Source organism: Neolamprologus multifasciatus, chromosome 19, assembly GCF_963576455.1.
Source record: "Neolamprologus multifasciatus chromosome 19, fNeoMul1.2, whole genome shotgun sequence".
Lineage (NCBI taxonomy): Eukaryota > Metazoa > Chordata > Actinopteri > Cichliformes > Cichlidae > Neolamprologus > Neolamprologus multifasciatus.
This window is the reverse complement of record NC_140457.1, coordinates 6,228,672-6,243,654: the sequence shown is the minus strand read 5'-3', so window position 1 is coordinate 6,243,654 and position 14,983 is coordinate 6,228,672. Positions and strand designations below refer to the sequence as shown.

At 39.8% G+C, this 14,983-nt stretch overlaps 2 protein-coding genes across 2 annotated transcripts; both read right to left on the bottom strand.

The window, feature by feature from the left end:
- Window positions 1-557: 557 nt before the first annotated feature.
- LOC146495846 (transmembrane protein 151B-like) lies at window positions 558-6,237 on the bottom strand. The gene is made up of 2 exons (XM_085143530.1): window positions 5,500-6,237; window positions 558-4,051 (listed from the first exon to the last, which is right to left on the bottom strand). Exons 1-2 carry the CDS (start codon window positions 5,575-5,577, stop codon window positions 2,921-2,923), a joined length of 1,209 nt encoding a protein of 402 aa, XP_084999656.1. The 5' UTR covers window positions 5,578-6,237; the 3' UTR covers window positions 558-2,920.
- A 948-nt stretch (window positions 6,238-7,185) lies between these two features.
- On the bottom strand, window positions 7,186-14,981 carry grxcr1b (glutaredoxin and cysteine rich domain containing 1 b). The gene is made up of 2 exons (XM_085143534.1): window positions 13,144-14,981; window positions 7,186-8,338 (listed from the first exon to the last, which is right to left on the bottom strand). Exons 1-2 carry the CDS (start codon window positions 13,576-13,578, stop codon window positions 8,297-8,299), a joined length of 477 nt encoding a protein of 158 aa, XP_084999660.1. The 5' UTR covers window positions 13,579-14,981; the 3' UTR covers window positions 7,186-8,296.
- Between the last annotated feature and the right edge of the window lie 2 nt (window positions 14,982-14,983).

Here is a 14,983-nt window from a genome sequence, read left to right as displayed (position 1 = left end):
AGTCTTTGATACACATGGCACATACACACAAATATAAATGAGACAGAGTCATTAAAATTTGTTCTTTTTCACAGGACTCAGACAGATGGTCTCACATTTGACCACAGAGCACTTTCGTACACAGATGACTTTATTGTTGACTCAGTGACTCAAAGGTGTTCAGGTCCCGTGGTTGCAAAACAAGCACAAATCATACATATTCCACCGCCATTCTTGACAGTTGGTGTGACATGTCTGTGCTGATACGCCGTCTTTGGCCTGTGCCATAAAGTCATGCTGCCATGTTTTGTTTTGTTTTTAGAGAGAAACAGCTTACTTCTCTCTAAAAGCCATACTTCTTCACTTTTTTTCTAACTGTAATGCCATGAACTTTAACCTTTAATATTCTGGGTGAGGCCTGAAGAGTCTGACATGACACTTTGTAGCTTGTGGCATTTTGTTAACTGTGATGGACCGAGCAGTGAAGGAAACTTAGGCACAGGTTAAAGTCCAAAAAAATTATTTTTTATTTAACCCAAAAAACATAATTGGTTAAATCATGCAAAAAGAATCAAGATCTTGAGTCTATAAAAGAGGTCAAAATAACAAAACTCTACTCAAAGTTGACAACACTACTGATAACTCAAACAAACTGACCTAACTTAACGAGACAAAGGGGAAACTTAAATAGTGGCTGATCAGCCCACAAAAACTGGAGAAGGGGTAAAACACACAAAACCTAACTAAACCAAACATAATGAACTCCAATTCCCCCCCATGGTCCCGAGTTATGGCATGAACCAATTTGTAGTCTTCCTTTAAAGCTCGCTCCACCCCTTTTCCACCTCTTGGCTCCTTAATCAAGGGACTGGAACAGCTGCAACTAAGGTAACTCAGAAAACAAAAGATTAATCATACATAACAGTGTAAACTAAAATGTGCGTATTTATTTTAGAATACAGTGTTATGTGGATATGTGAATTAACTCTAAACAAAAACCAGTTATTTATTGTCCTGTAAATTAATTCCTATATTTAAAGAAAGACAAATGTGAATGCGATGTTACTTATAAGCCTCTACACTAACATGGTGGGTATTACCACTGTGTGGCTGTAAGTGCAGCCATCACATTAACACACAGGTGAATCCTCCAGACCCACAAACTGCCAAAACATCTGCTTTTATAAAGGTGGTCACACAGCTGCTGTGAATAAAGTGCATTTGATTATCAGCACCCAGCTTCTACTCACCCTTACTTCCAATGGAAAGTAGAAATAAGTGTATACCTACTTTTTCCAGGACCCTCTAAACATTAAACATTCTTTGAAAAGAAATTAGTTCCATTTCTAGCTTTTCTCAACTTTTGTATATTCAGCTTCATTAAATTTATCTTTACTAGGCATTTCTTTTTTCTGTTTAACTAATTTATGTCTTTTTGATGTGGTTTTTCCCCACTTTTATTTTCACTTCTGTTTCTTTGTTCTATTCTGGAGTCATCAAAGAGAAATGGTAAAAATAAAATACTTTTTATTATTGATTTACATATTTCAATTTAAATATGAATACCATCAGTCACATTACTAATGTTACATCTGTTATACAACGTGTAAAATGTTTTCAAGAACCTCAATAAGCGTTCGAGAAATGTAGTGAACACGGAAGCAAAAGTTTCCAGAAACCATCAAGCATCGAATCTACTGCATGAAAACTCTTATTTCTTTAAGTCTAATAAAGATATTTGTAAGTAAAGCTCATCCTGTGTGCGAGTCATGTGTCATACATGATATGAAGCACATTTAATGCTGGCATTATTACTAAAAAGCACATTTCTTCACATAATTGGGATACATGAAAGAGAAGACTCCATCAAACATCAAAATTATATCACATTCTGGGTCACAATTAAACTTACAACTCACAACAAAAGTAATGTTTGTGTTATGTATGATCTAAAGCTGCCTGTTCAGCTGTTTGGTTCTAATTTCTCTTTACTGAAACGAGGAGAACATCAGTTCAGCAGGATGTTGGAAAATCTTATGGGTCATTTGAAAGGGTTGTGGTGTTACTAAATGACTAAATGTGCTATTAAAATGTACTTTAATGCACTGATAACAGCATTGCAGTACATTATTTCCATACTTGATACTGAATAAATGTAACTGAGCATCAGTCTTTAGTAAAATAGTCTTCATTTTAACCCTCAAACAACTCGTCTATTACTATTTTCACTGCAAAGAGGAGTTGCACAAATAAAATGACATTTTATTTAGACAATCCTATGATTTTTCTCACAAAACAAATTGTCTTTGTTTCAATAACACTAGAAAAATATGTATGTAAGTATATGTAATATACTTTTAAGCAGATTATGTATCATTTAACACCGAACTATGAAATGGTGACTCAATAATACTTTGATCACCGACAAATTACAGTGAAGTTATCACAGTCAGGAGGTTTGTTTTTCATCTTTTGTTACTCCCAGCCTCAAACTCAATCTGTGTGTTAATGTGTTATATGATTCTTTCAGCAGAAAGACTCAAAATTCCCAGATTACTAAAATATCTAAAAATAATAACGGTCAAAATTGGACTCGTAAATATGACATTATTACCAACAAGTCACAAACTACAATAAAATCAAAGCCTATAACGATAAAATAAGAAGAAGATGGGAAAAAAATCATGGCAAGAAATAGTTCTACGGTCAAAAATATCACAAAGGCACATATAAATATAAGGCTGGGGTCATAAATGACTCCACACAGGTCACCTGAAGGCTAAAGAAACAAAAATCACAGAAAAGGATTCTTGACGGAGACAAAACTACAACAAAGTCTTCACCTTTGGGGCTCCTCCTCCCTGATGACCACACTGTCTGAAACCCAGTAATGGTTACTGCTTTTTTCCAGCATTTCTTTTTCTGGTGATGTTGGGATCCTTTAAAGGAATGTTGGCACAAGTGCTGATGCTGAGGGGGCTTCTAAAGAACACTGAGGATCAGATGATGACTCTGTGGCAGCGCTCACAGTTCTGATGAATCTCGCTGAAGTTGGACGGTCGCTGGGCCAGATCCATGAGGTCAGCCTCTGGGTAAGCAGCTGCTGGTTGGAGCAAATGTGCCACTCCAGTTCTGTAACATCAGTGCTTTTAACTCGAGGGATACGACACCAGTATCGTCGATCAACACATGGCGACACAGGTCGGTAATCGTGACCGAAGACCTTCTCGACGCGATAGTGGACGTATGCAGTGCGATACTCCATGAAGACTCTGAGAGGCCAGGAGAACGTGAGGAAGGAGGCAAACCAGAAGACGTAGTGGGACAGATACCAGGGGTGGTGCTTTGGGTCACAGAGCACCAAGACATACTCCTTCAGGTCATTGTTCTTCAGATTCATGTCTTCTCTGGCTTCCATGTAGTCATCCAGGCCCTCGTTGTTGGTGAAAAACCTCGCCCTTTGTGTGAGATAAGAATTCTCGGACTCTACGTTGGCAAAACTGAAACACTTAGTGAAGCGCATCTTTGTAAGCACAGACTTCTCCAAGCCCAGCAGCTGTTTGGAAACATCTTTGACACCACAGTGGCTGTAGTCAAATTCTGCTTCTGCCACCTGGGTGTCGAGGCGCTCATGGTAAACCTGGGTGCAAGTATAACGGCGGTAGCGCGTGACTTGTCGAGTTCGGCGCACATAGTGATAGCTGAAGGCCTTCCACCAGATGCAGGGCTTAGCCTGCTGCATCTTCTTGATGTGCTCATAGATGCCCTCCACGTCCATTTTGTGCAGCAACTCATTCTTCACGTGACAGTGCCAGCACTCCAACAGGTAGACTAAATAGAGCATGCCCAGTAGGGCCAAGGGGATGTAGATGTAGCCATCAGAGCAGGGGCTGTCATGGTACATCTTGGATTTTCCTTTTAAGGCACTGTCGAAGGTGAAACGAGTCACTTTGGTGATGTGACACCAAACCATGGCTCCCATGCAGCCATACATGAGAACGGAAAGGAGGAAGCATTTCCAGAAACTCTCCCGACATAAGGACTTGCTTAGAGATTGCTTCAGCGGTCTTTGCTGTTGAGTGAAAGCACAAACATAAGAAGAAACGTTTTAAAAACTGATCAGGACATATTTATAATCCTATAACCACCTAAACTCTTAGTATCCACAATCTCGTGGTGTATTGTACAAGTCCTCAGGTCCTGTGGACAAAATTCAGCATTTTGCAAATACTAATCCAGCCTGCATTATGTAACTTTGGAAGGAGAAGGTTTGCTTTTTTAAAGAACAGTTTGTATTTTCATTCAGACTGCACAACATTGCAGAGTTTAGGACTGAAATACAGGACTCTGAGATGGCAGATGTGAAAAACTACTTTTACTCCAGGCATGGTAGGCAAACTTCAAAAGTCCAAAGTTCAAACAAACTTAACAACAGTCTGGCCAGAGTAATACAATGGTATCTTACAGGGTAAAAACACTAATCAGGGCTAATCAGGGGAAGTGAGCACAGCTGGGGGGAAACTGGGAGCATGTTAACAGAATCTAGATAATGAGGTAAGATAAATAAAGGCGATTTTATTTATATAGCACAGAAAATAAGGAAAAAAAACAGAAATCCTTGTAGGTTTACAATTCATTAAGGCAGTGAAAACAATGAGATATAAATTTTTTTAAAAGCCAATCAAAATTAAGCAAAACAACAAACTTGAGCGTGGTCCTGTGTGAATAGTAAAGGTAAAGAAAAACTAAAAAGCAAGGCACAAAAGGCAAGAAGAATAGACTTGGCAAAAATATACAAGAGGATGAAGAGGAAGTGTGGAACAAGCAAAGACTCAAACATGACTCTAAACACAAACTAGAAAAGAATGAAATTGGCCACAGAGGCGTTACTACAGTAAAACACAATAAACCTACAATGTAAGAAAAAAAAAACAGAGATTAATAATGAAGAATTCAAAGTTCAAAAAACTCTAAACTTCATGTTTCAAATGAGGAACATGACAAGTATTTCTATTTGTACTTGCTGTAAAGACAAGTTTCATGGTATGGAGGACAAAAATGGCTCAATTTGAGTAATAAAACTATGATTTAAAGTTAACATACATAAAAGCAGATATTAATTTGGTTGAAGAAAACAGACATTAATATGCTGTCAGCTGTTTTGTAATTCTTTTTGTAAAAAACAAAATAGGAAATTAAAAGTATTTATGTTTACCCTTTTTGATCTACGTTTTCTGTCATTTCATTTATTTCTATTTCTCAAAAATAATTCATAAAAACGAGAAACTGTGAGAAAACATTACTTAAAACATGTTTTAAATAAAATGAACAAATTAATAAATAAAATTGAAACTTAAGTGGAAAACTAAATAACAGGAGGATAAGCAGAGTGAATCTGACACCTGTCAGATCATCCACCTGCAGCGTGTCACAGCCTGCACAGCACGCGCGCGGACACAATAAAAATCAGCAACACAGAGAAAAAAGAAAAAGAAAAAAAGGATTGCCAGAAAATTCTACCTCCTCTCTGGTGTCCTCCTCGAAAACGGTGGTGGTGCTGCTTTCACTCGCTGTCGCAGCCGATGGTGGTGAAGACATGGTGCTGGGCAGCTACTGGTGGTAGTGATGACAGGGCGTGGAGGAGGAGGAAGAGCGAGAGATTTCACCACCTTTGCTCCACAGCGACCCTCAAATGAGACTCGTCACATCTGCTGTCGTTTAGAGGCATTTACAGCCGGTGATCGGCCAAAAAAAAGAGCATCTGTACCTTCCAGCTGCTGGGAAACGGGTTAAGACAAGAAAAACAATGCGCGAGGGTGTTTCTATGGGAAATCCCGCATCCTGCTTTCTACGGTTCAGCTGTCAGTGCCGCAGTAACATGATGGGAGATGTGCTGTATTAGCTGGTCGTCGTTACTGAAGGAGCGTGCCCTGCCCCTCGGGGCCCGCTGGGTGCGCAGGAGGCGGCCGGAGAGCTGGCGGGGTCGCTGTCCATGGTGCTGACTGAGGTAGACTGAGGTACCGGGAGATGCTGTTGCATAAATCACTTAAAGGGAAAGTCCGACCATAAGCGAGTCTTAAAATGTGCAGCTCCGCTGATTTTCAATGCAGGGAAGGAAAAACAGAGATTTTCGCTTTAACTGAGTAATCCGGTGACACTTAAAGGTTCCTTGTCGATGTACCGGCTCAAGGTGTCATGGTCCCAGGGTTTTGTTCCATATTCATGACTTTTGATTTCAGTGCTGTTGTGGAGGATTTTTTATAATTATTATTTTTAAGTTTTTGGATTCATGGATTCAGGGTTTTTAGTCACGGTCTTGGGCTTTTGTGTTGTTTGAGAGTTTTTCATTCTTAATACATTTGAGTTCTTATTTTTAAAACTCTTTTTTTTTTCATTTATTATCATTCTGCTAGTGAGTTTAAGACATCATCAAGTCTTTGTTTCCTGTTTTTAACTTTATGATTTTCCAGTTTTGTTATATTGGGTTTTGGGTTTTGATCCTGTGAATTTCAGATTTCTGTGTTTTTGTTTTCCACCATTATAACAAATCTCGTTTTGGCTTCTCCCTGTGTAGGTCTGTATGATGTTTTCCTGCCATGTTCCTTCCTGAAATAGTTCATTAATATTTAGAATGTTTGTTTCATGTCTCCTTGTTTGGTCATTTCCTTTTTTCTTATTGATAGTTTCCTCTTCTCGCTTCTTTTGGGTTTTATTTCCTCCTCTTCTGTTTCTATTCCCTAATCAGCCCTCTGGATATTTATAGTCATGTTTTCATCTTTATTAAAGAGTCTGTTACATCAGCAAAAGTATAAAACCCACAAAAACACAAAGCACCAAAAACGTTTTGGGTTTCTTCAATTTGTGGATTTTTGTTAATTATTTTATTATTTAATATTTATTTTTTGGTTGAAACTTTCAGCTTATTTCAGTTTACTTATTTTAGACTTAATTTTCTTAAATTTCCTTTGTGTTTAGTTACCTCCTGTGTTATTTTTCACAGTCATGTTTCCTTGTGTCTGGAAACAGGAAGTTTTCCTGCTGAGCAGTGAAGTACAAAGAGTTGGTAAAAGATAAATTTTTACTGATTTGCCTGTTTAATTTTAAACATGAATTCCACCAGTAACATCAATTATGTTGCAAATGATATATTATGTCAAATGTTTTCAAAAATCTTGATAAGTCCAAAATAAATCTAGTTAACAAGGGTTTCCAGAAACTGTCAAGCATAAAACCTGCAGTATGAAAATGCATTTAACTATTATAAAGTTTTTTATATTTACAGTTCACTATATTTGTGTGAATCTGGTCTCAGAGATGATATGAAATGAATGCAAAATCTTTACAAACAGAAAAGACCTATTCATTCATGAAAGACTCCATGAAATATCAAAATCATGTCAGATTCTAGGGCACAAATAAACTCACAATTTAAAAAATACAGTCTACTTCTTAGAAACTCTCTAAATCTCAGAGCAGTGAGTAAAATTGTTTATCAGCTGTTTGGTTTAAATCTGTACTGAAACACATGAAGCACATGTTGGAAAATTGTGGAACATTTTTGAAGGGCTGTTCATCCATCCATTTTATTCTGCTCATATTCAATTCAAAGGCATGTGGGGTCCCTGGACAGTTCGCCAGTCTGCCGCAGGGCTAACACAGAGACATAGAACCATCCTCACTATCACGCCTACAGTCAATAACCCACAGAAACTCGGGGAGAACACGCAAAGAAAGGCCACAGGGTGGATTCAAACAAAGCATCAATCTCTACTAAAACTTTCTTTTAATCCTCAACAATCACTTTTTCCATTTTCAATGCAAAAATGAGTTAAAAATGAAATTGTATGAACAAAATGGACAATCCTTCTTTGTTTCTTCACACAAAACATTTTTCTTCGTCAGTAAACCAGAAAACTTTTAAAACTTAAGATTTGTTAGATACAATCATATGTGGACAGGTTGTTACTTTCAACAAGTTCTAATGAAATAAACGCCAATAAATTCAAAATTGCAATAAAATAAACGTCTGTAGTGTTCAATGTCTGTACATATATTAACTCTATCCAGTTTAGTTTCCTAGTTGCCCATAAACAGCTGTGAAAAGTAGTACAAGAAGTCAAATCAAAAATATTTGTGGTCAAAAATATCCTCAAGGCACATGTAGGTATGAGGCTGGGATCATGAATGACTCCACGTCACGTGAAGAAACAGAAGTCACTGAAAGGGATTCAGGGTGGAGGCAAAGCTGTAAGACAATCTTCTACCTTGGGACTGCTCCTCCCTGATGTGCCCACGGTGTGAAATCCCACGCTGTTCACTACTTTTCCCAGGGTCTCCTTTTCTGGTGACGAAGGGAACTCTAAAAGGAAAAATAAATAAGGGTTATGAGTGCATAAAAATCTCTTCATGATCAGAAATATTCCATAACCTTTCAGTCTGACTTCATTCATGTTAATAAAAGAGGATAAAGCTTTATTTAATTCAATTCAATTTTATTTATATAGCGCCAAATCACAACAAATGTCGCCTCAAGGCGCTTCATAGATACAGAGAAAAGCCCAACAATCATATGACCCCCTATGAGCAAGCACTTTGGCGACAGTGGGAAGGAAAAACTCCCTTTTAACAGGAAGAAACCTCCGGCAGAACCAGGCTCAGGGAGGGGCGGCCATCTGCTGCGACCGGTTGGGGTGAGAGAAGGAAGACAGGATAAAGACATGCTGTGGAAGAGAGACAGAGATTAATAACAGATACGATTCAATACAGAGAGGTCTGTTAATACATAGTGAGTGAGAAAGGTGACTGGAAAGGAAAAACTCAATGCATCATGGGAATCCCCCGGCAGCCTACATCTATTGCAGCATAACTAAGGGAGGATTCAGGGTCACCTGGTCCAGCCCTAACTATATGCTTTAGCAAAAAGGAAGGTTTTAAGCCTAATCTTAAAAGTAGAGATAGTGTCTGTCTCCTGAATCCAAACTGGAAGCTGGTTCCACAGAAGAGGGGCCTGAAAACTGAAGGCTCTCCCTCCCATTCTACTTTTAAATACTCTAGGAACAACAAGTAGGCCTGCAGAGCGGGAGCGAAGTGCTCTAATAGGGTGATATGGTACTACAAGGTCATTAAGATAAGATGGGGCCTGATTATTTAAGACCTTGTATGTGAGGAGCAGGATTTTGAATTCAATTCTGGATTTAACAGGAAGCCAATGAAGGGAAGCCAAAACAGGAGAAATATGCTCTCTCCTTCTAGTCCCTGTCAGTACTCTTGCTGCAGCATTTTGGATTAACTGAAGGCTTTTCAGTGAGTTTTTTGGACATCCTGATAATAATGAATTGCAGTAGTCTAGCCTGGAAGTAATAAATGCATGAACTAGTTTTTCAGCGTCACTCTGAGACAGGATATTTCTAATTTTAGAGATGTTGCGCAAATGGAAGAACGCAGTCTTACATATTTGTTTAATATGTGCGTTGAAGGACATATCCTGGTCAAAAATGACTCCAAGGTTCCTCACAGTGTTACTGGAGGCCAAGGTAATGCCATCCAGAGTAAGAATCTGGTTAGATACCATATTTCTAAGCTTTTCAGCGCCGAGTACAATGACCTCAGTTTTATCTGAGTTAAGAAGCAGAAAGTTAGTGGCCATCCAAGTCTTTATGTCTTTAAGACATTCCTGCAGTTTAACTAATTGGTGTGTGTTATCTGGCTTCATGGACAGATAGAGCTGGGTGTCATCTGCATAGCAGTGAAAATGTATGCTATGTCTTCTAATGATGCTGCCTAGGGGAAGCATGTATAATGTAAACAGAATTGGTCCTAGCACCGAACCCTGTGGAACTCCATAATTAACCTCAGTGTGTGAAGAGGACTCTCCATTTACATGCACAAATTGGAGTCTATTAGATAGATATGATACAAACCACTGCAGTGCAATACCTGTAATACCTACAGCATGTTCTAATCGCTCTAATAGAATATTATGGTCAACAGTATCGAATGCTGCACTAAGGTCAAGAAGGACAAGCACAGAGATGAGTCCACTGTCAGAGGCCATAAGAAGATCATTTGTAACCTTCAATAAAGCTGTTTCTGTGCTGTGATGAACTCTGAAACCTGACTGAAACTCTTCAAATAAACCATTCCTCTGCAGATGATCTGTTAGCTGTTTGACAACTACTCTTTCAAGGATTTTTGATATGAAAGGAAGGTTGGAGATTGGCCTATAATTAGCTAAGACTGCTGGGTCTAGAGATGGCTTTTTGAGTAAAGGTTTAACTGCAGCCACCTTGAAGGCCTGTGGTACATAGCCGATTATTAGAGATAGGTTGATCATATATAAGATCGAAGAATTAATCAATGGCAGGACTTCTTTGAGCAGTTTTGTAGGAATGGGGTCTAAAAGACACGTTGATGGTTTGGAGGAAGTAATTATTGAAGTTAACTCAGAAAGATCGATTGGAAAAAAAGAGTCTAACTTAACATCAATGGAACTAAGAGTAGCTGTAGATAATATTACATCTGTGGGATGATTATTGGTAATTTTTTCTCTAATGATAAAAATTTTATTTGTGAAGAAGTTCATGAAGTCATCACTAGTTAACGTTAAAGGGATGGTTGGCTCAACAGAGCTCTGACTTTTTGTCAGCCTGGCTACAGTGCTGAAGAGAAACCTGGGGTTGTTCTTATTTTCTTCAATCAGTGATGAGTAGTAAGCTGTTCTGGCTTTGCGGAGGGCTTTCTTATAAAGCAACAAACTATTTCTCCAGGCTAAATGATGATCCTCTAAATTTGTGACACGCCATTTCCTCTCCAGATTACGAGTCATCTGCTTTAGGGTACGTGTTTGAGAATTATACCACGGGGTCAGGTACTTCTGATTAGAGACCTTAGTTTTCACTGGAGCTACAGTATCCAGAGTCGTACGTAGTGAGGAGGTGAAATTATTAACAAGATAATCGACCTCTGTTGGGGTAGCGTTCAGATAGCTGCTCTGCTCTGTGTTGGTACAGGGCATTGACGATGATAACAGTGGCTGGATTATATTCTTAAACTTAGTTACAGCGCTTTCAGAAAGACATCTACTTTGATAAAGTCCACTCTCCACTGCTGCGTAATCAATTATTGTAAATGTAAATGTTATCAAGAAATGATCAGACAGGAGAGGGTTTTCAGGAAACACTGTTAAATGTTCAGTTTCTATGCCATATGTTAAAACAAGATCTAGAGTGTGATTAAAGTGGTGGGTGGGTTCTTTTACATTTTGAGAGAAACCAATTGAGTCTAACAACAGATTAAATGCCATGTTGAGGCTGTCATTTTTAGCATCTACATGGATGTTAAAATCCCCCACAATAATTATTTTATCTGAGCTCAGAACTAAATTAGATATAAAGTCTGAGAAATCAGACAGAAACTCTGTGTAAGGCCCAGGTGGACGATAGATGATAACAAGTAAGACTGGTTTCTGAGTTTCACAGCTGGGGTGGACAATGCTAAGCATCAGGCTTTCAAATGAATTAAAAGTCTGTCTTGGTCTTTCATTAATTAATAGACTGGTGTGAAAAATTGCTGCCACACCACCCCCTCGACCTGTGCTTCGAGATTTCTGGTAGTTAGAATGACTCGGGGGTGTTGATTCATTTAAACTAACATAATCATCCTGCTGCAACCAGGTTTCTGTAAGGCAGAGTAAATCAATTTGTTGATCAATTATTAAGTCATGTACTAACAGAGACTTGGAGGAGAGAGACCTAATATTTAATAATCCACATTTCACTGTTTTACTCTTTGGTTCAGATGTGGATACTGTATTGTTCTTTCTTTGTGATTGTTTAAGTTGTTTGTTGCTGGTTTTTAGTTTGTTTTTTGTCTTTTTGGAAGCAGACACAGTCTCTATGGAGATGGGTTTTTGGGGGGGTAGCAGGAGGAGAGAAGCTGCAGAGAGGCGTGTAAGACTGCAACTCTGCTTCCTGGTCCCAACTCTGGATAGTCATGTTTTGAGGGGTTTAATAAATTTGTCGATATTTCTAGAAATGAGAGCTGCTCCATCCAAAGTGGGATGGATGCCATCTCTCCTAACAAGACCAGGTTTCCTCCAGAAGGTTTGCCAATTATCTATGAAGCCCACATCGTTTCTGGGGCACCACTCAGACAGCCAGCAATTTAAGGAGAACATGCGGCTAAACATGTCACTCCTGGTCTGATTGGGGAGGGGACCAGAGAAAACTACAGAGTCCGACATTGTTTTGGCAAAGTTACACACCGATTCAATATTGATTTTAGTGACCTCCGATTGGCGTAACCGGGTGTCATTACTGCCGACGTGAATTATGATTTTATTGAATTTACGTTTACCCTTAGCCAGCAGTTTTAAATTTCCTTCAATGTCGCCTGCTCTGGCCCCTGGAAGACAATTGACTATGGTTGCCGGTGTCTCTAGCTTCACATGTCTGAGAACAGAGTCACCAATTACCAGAGTTTGACCCCCGGCGGGTGTGTCACCGAGTGGGGAAAAACGGTTAGACACATGAACGGGTTGGTGGTGTACCTGGGGCTTCTGTTTAGGACTACGCTTCCTTCTCACCGTTACCCAGCCTTTCCCCAGCTGCTTGGGGTCTGCCGGGGAACAGCTAGCGGGGCCTACGCTATCTTCGGCTGCACCAGCTACAGGGGCCTGGCTAGCTAAGGGTGAGAGCAGGGTGCAAAGCCGAGTCTCCAATTCAGTAATCCTGGCCTCCAGAGCTGCAAATATGCTACATTTGTTACAGATATCATTACTGCTAAAGGAGGCCGAGGAGTAACTAAACATCTGACACAATGAGCAAGAAAGTGCAGAAGGGACAGGTGAAGTAGCCATGGTGCTAACGGGTCGGCTACGAGCTAAGCTAGCGAAACAGTACAGAGACAGTGAGTGAATACTATCAATTAGGTAGTGAGTACACAGAAAGTGTGCTTCGGATGAAGCACGTGAAGATTATACTGTGAAAAAAGAATGTATTTAAAAGTTGTTAATTAAACTGCTAAGCAAATAAGCTACTCAGAAACACCACTGTGTTTGAGCAGGAACAGGAAGCGATACTATACCACAGAGCGAGCGAGCGAACACCAAGTGACAGCGCCACCCAAAATTTAAAATTGTTTCTGATGATGCACTCAGCTACTTACAGAGTACATGTTGGAGAGGTTGTTGAAAAGCACTTGGCCTGCGCTCACTTTGTTCCTCACTCCTCTCACGGTCCCATTCTTGCTGCAGATATTGATCCGCTTGTTGCTAAACAGCATCTCTCTCTTGGCACTGGCGTACAAAAGCAGGTCATCGGGTTCACAGCCGTTCTCGTCCACGGCTGCTTCCTCCACCAAACCGTTCAGGTGGCGGTTGGCCTCGCTGGTGGGGAGAGAGCCGCCCTGTTGCTCTGCCTCTGGGCTGTTGGTCGAGTCAGACTCCACCGAGTCCTCCACCGAGTCCTCCACCAAGCCGCACCAGGCTCTCTCATCCTTGAACACCTCCGCCAAGACCCGGCCACTGTTGGCAGACGCTACTCTAAACCTGACTGTTTTCCCAGCCTTCTCGTTCTCCTCTTTCAGTTTTGGCCTCTCCATTGAAATACAAGAATGTCTCACATGTTTTACATCCCATTCAGAAAAGCCAGACGCGCTCTCTCAGTGCTGCGCAATTATCAAACAATAATATCCTCATTGATGTGTCAAAATGAGCTGAGTACAAAAACTAGACACCCAAATGGCTAATAATTAATGAGCTTCTGCCATGGTAACCACTAAAACAGGTAAACAGTAAACTGATATTACCATGTTCAATAATTAATCAAGGTTAGTTTTCAAACAGCTACAGAAGTGTGTGATCCTTTATGGTCGACTGGGCCAGCAACAAGGATGAATTACTCAGGAAGCACCAGACAACCTCCGGTGACCTTTTCTGTGGCCCCCGTTTTGTTTGTCTGAACCCGAGGTTATCACGAGAGCACAGACTCGAAAACCAAAGTAGGCAGATTGTTCTTTTCTGTGTTGGCCACTTTATTATATGCATCTGTTCAACTGCTCACAAATATCAGCTAATCACATGGCAGCAGCTCAGTGCATTTAGGCATGTAGACATGATCAAGATGAAGAAAGAACAAATGGCATGATGGCTGGTGGTTCTCCAGAGAGCCTCTCCACTGGAACCTCAGTAAGCTCACTCTTTCAATTCATCTCATAAATATTTTCTTGGAAAAATCTGGACCACTAGGATTAACCCCTGTCTCCTCTCTCTCCCTACACCTGGAAAAGGACCACTGTATTCTAACTCATGCTTCCACTGCTGATTCAAGTCAGCAGTGGGAGTCATGACAAATCATGACATGCTCATAAATACACTGTGTGTCCTTTCAGTCAGTGTGGAAGGTTATTGCTTTTTATTTTGGTTCCTGTTGTGATAGCTTGTTTTGTTGTGTTTCTTTGTTTCCAGTTTCAGTGTTGTTTGCCTTTTAGTTACTTCATGTTTTAGTTTTTAAGGTTGACTTTTCCTTTGTGTCTTGTCCTAGTTTTATTTCCAACTTTTTGCAACCTCTGCACTTTGCAGCAGGCTATTTTATTTGTCAGAGTAAAACACAGTAGGTTCAGTTAAGTGAGAAAAAGTAATGAATGATGATGATGAAAGCCTTACCACCATCAAGTTAGCTAGTGGCTACTTAACTGATCTCCTTGACCTGTATAACCCAAGAAGAGCACGAAGATCCTCCAGCCAACTGCTCCTAATACAACCAAGGTCTCCTTTAAAAGCCAGAGGTGACCGTGCCTTTGCTATTTCCACATCTAGACTCTGCAATAATCTCCTAGTTGATATCCGTACATCAGAATCTATTCAATTGTTTCAATTGCAAAAACCTACCTGTTCAACTTAGCTTTTGAAGCAAATTAGTTTGACTTTCACTTGGCCTGCACTACACCATGTAATTGTACATTTTAATTGAAATTGTACTATTTGTTTTTTGTTTCTGCCCGCATT

Excerpts from the sequence above, each read along its gene's own strand:
- LOC146495846 (XM_085143530.1), bottom strand. The coding sequence starts at position 5,577 with ATGTCTTCACCACCATCGGCTGCGACAGCGAGTGAAAGCAGCACCACC. Across the intron at positions 4,052-5,499 it reads AGGAGGACACCAGAGAGGAG|CAAAGACCGCTGAAGCAATC; the intron begins GTAGAATTTTCT and ends TTCACTCAACAG.
- grxcr1b (XM_085143534.1), bottom strand. The coding sequence starts at position 13,578 with ATGGAGAGGCCAAAACTGAAAGAGGAGAACGAGAAGGCTGGGAAAACA. Across the intron at positions 8,339-13,143 it reads ACCTCTCCAACATGTACTCT|AGTTCCCTTCGTCACCAGAA; the intron begins GTAAGTAGCTGA and ends TTTTCCTTTTAG.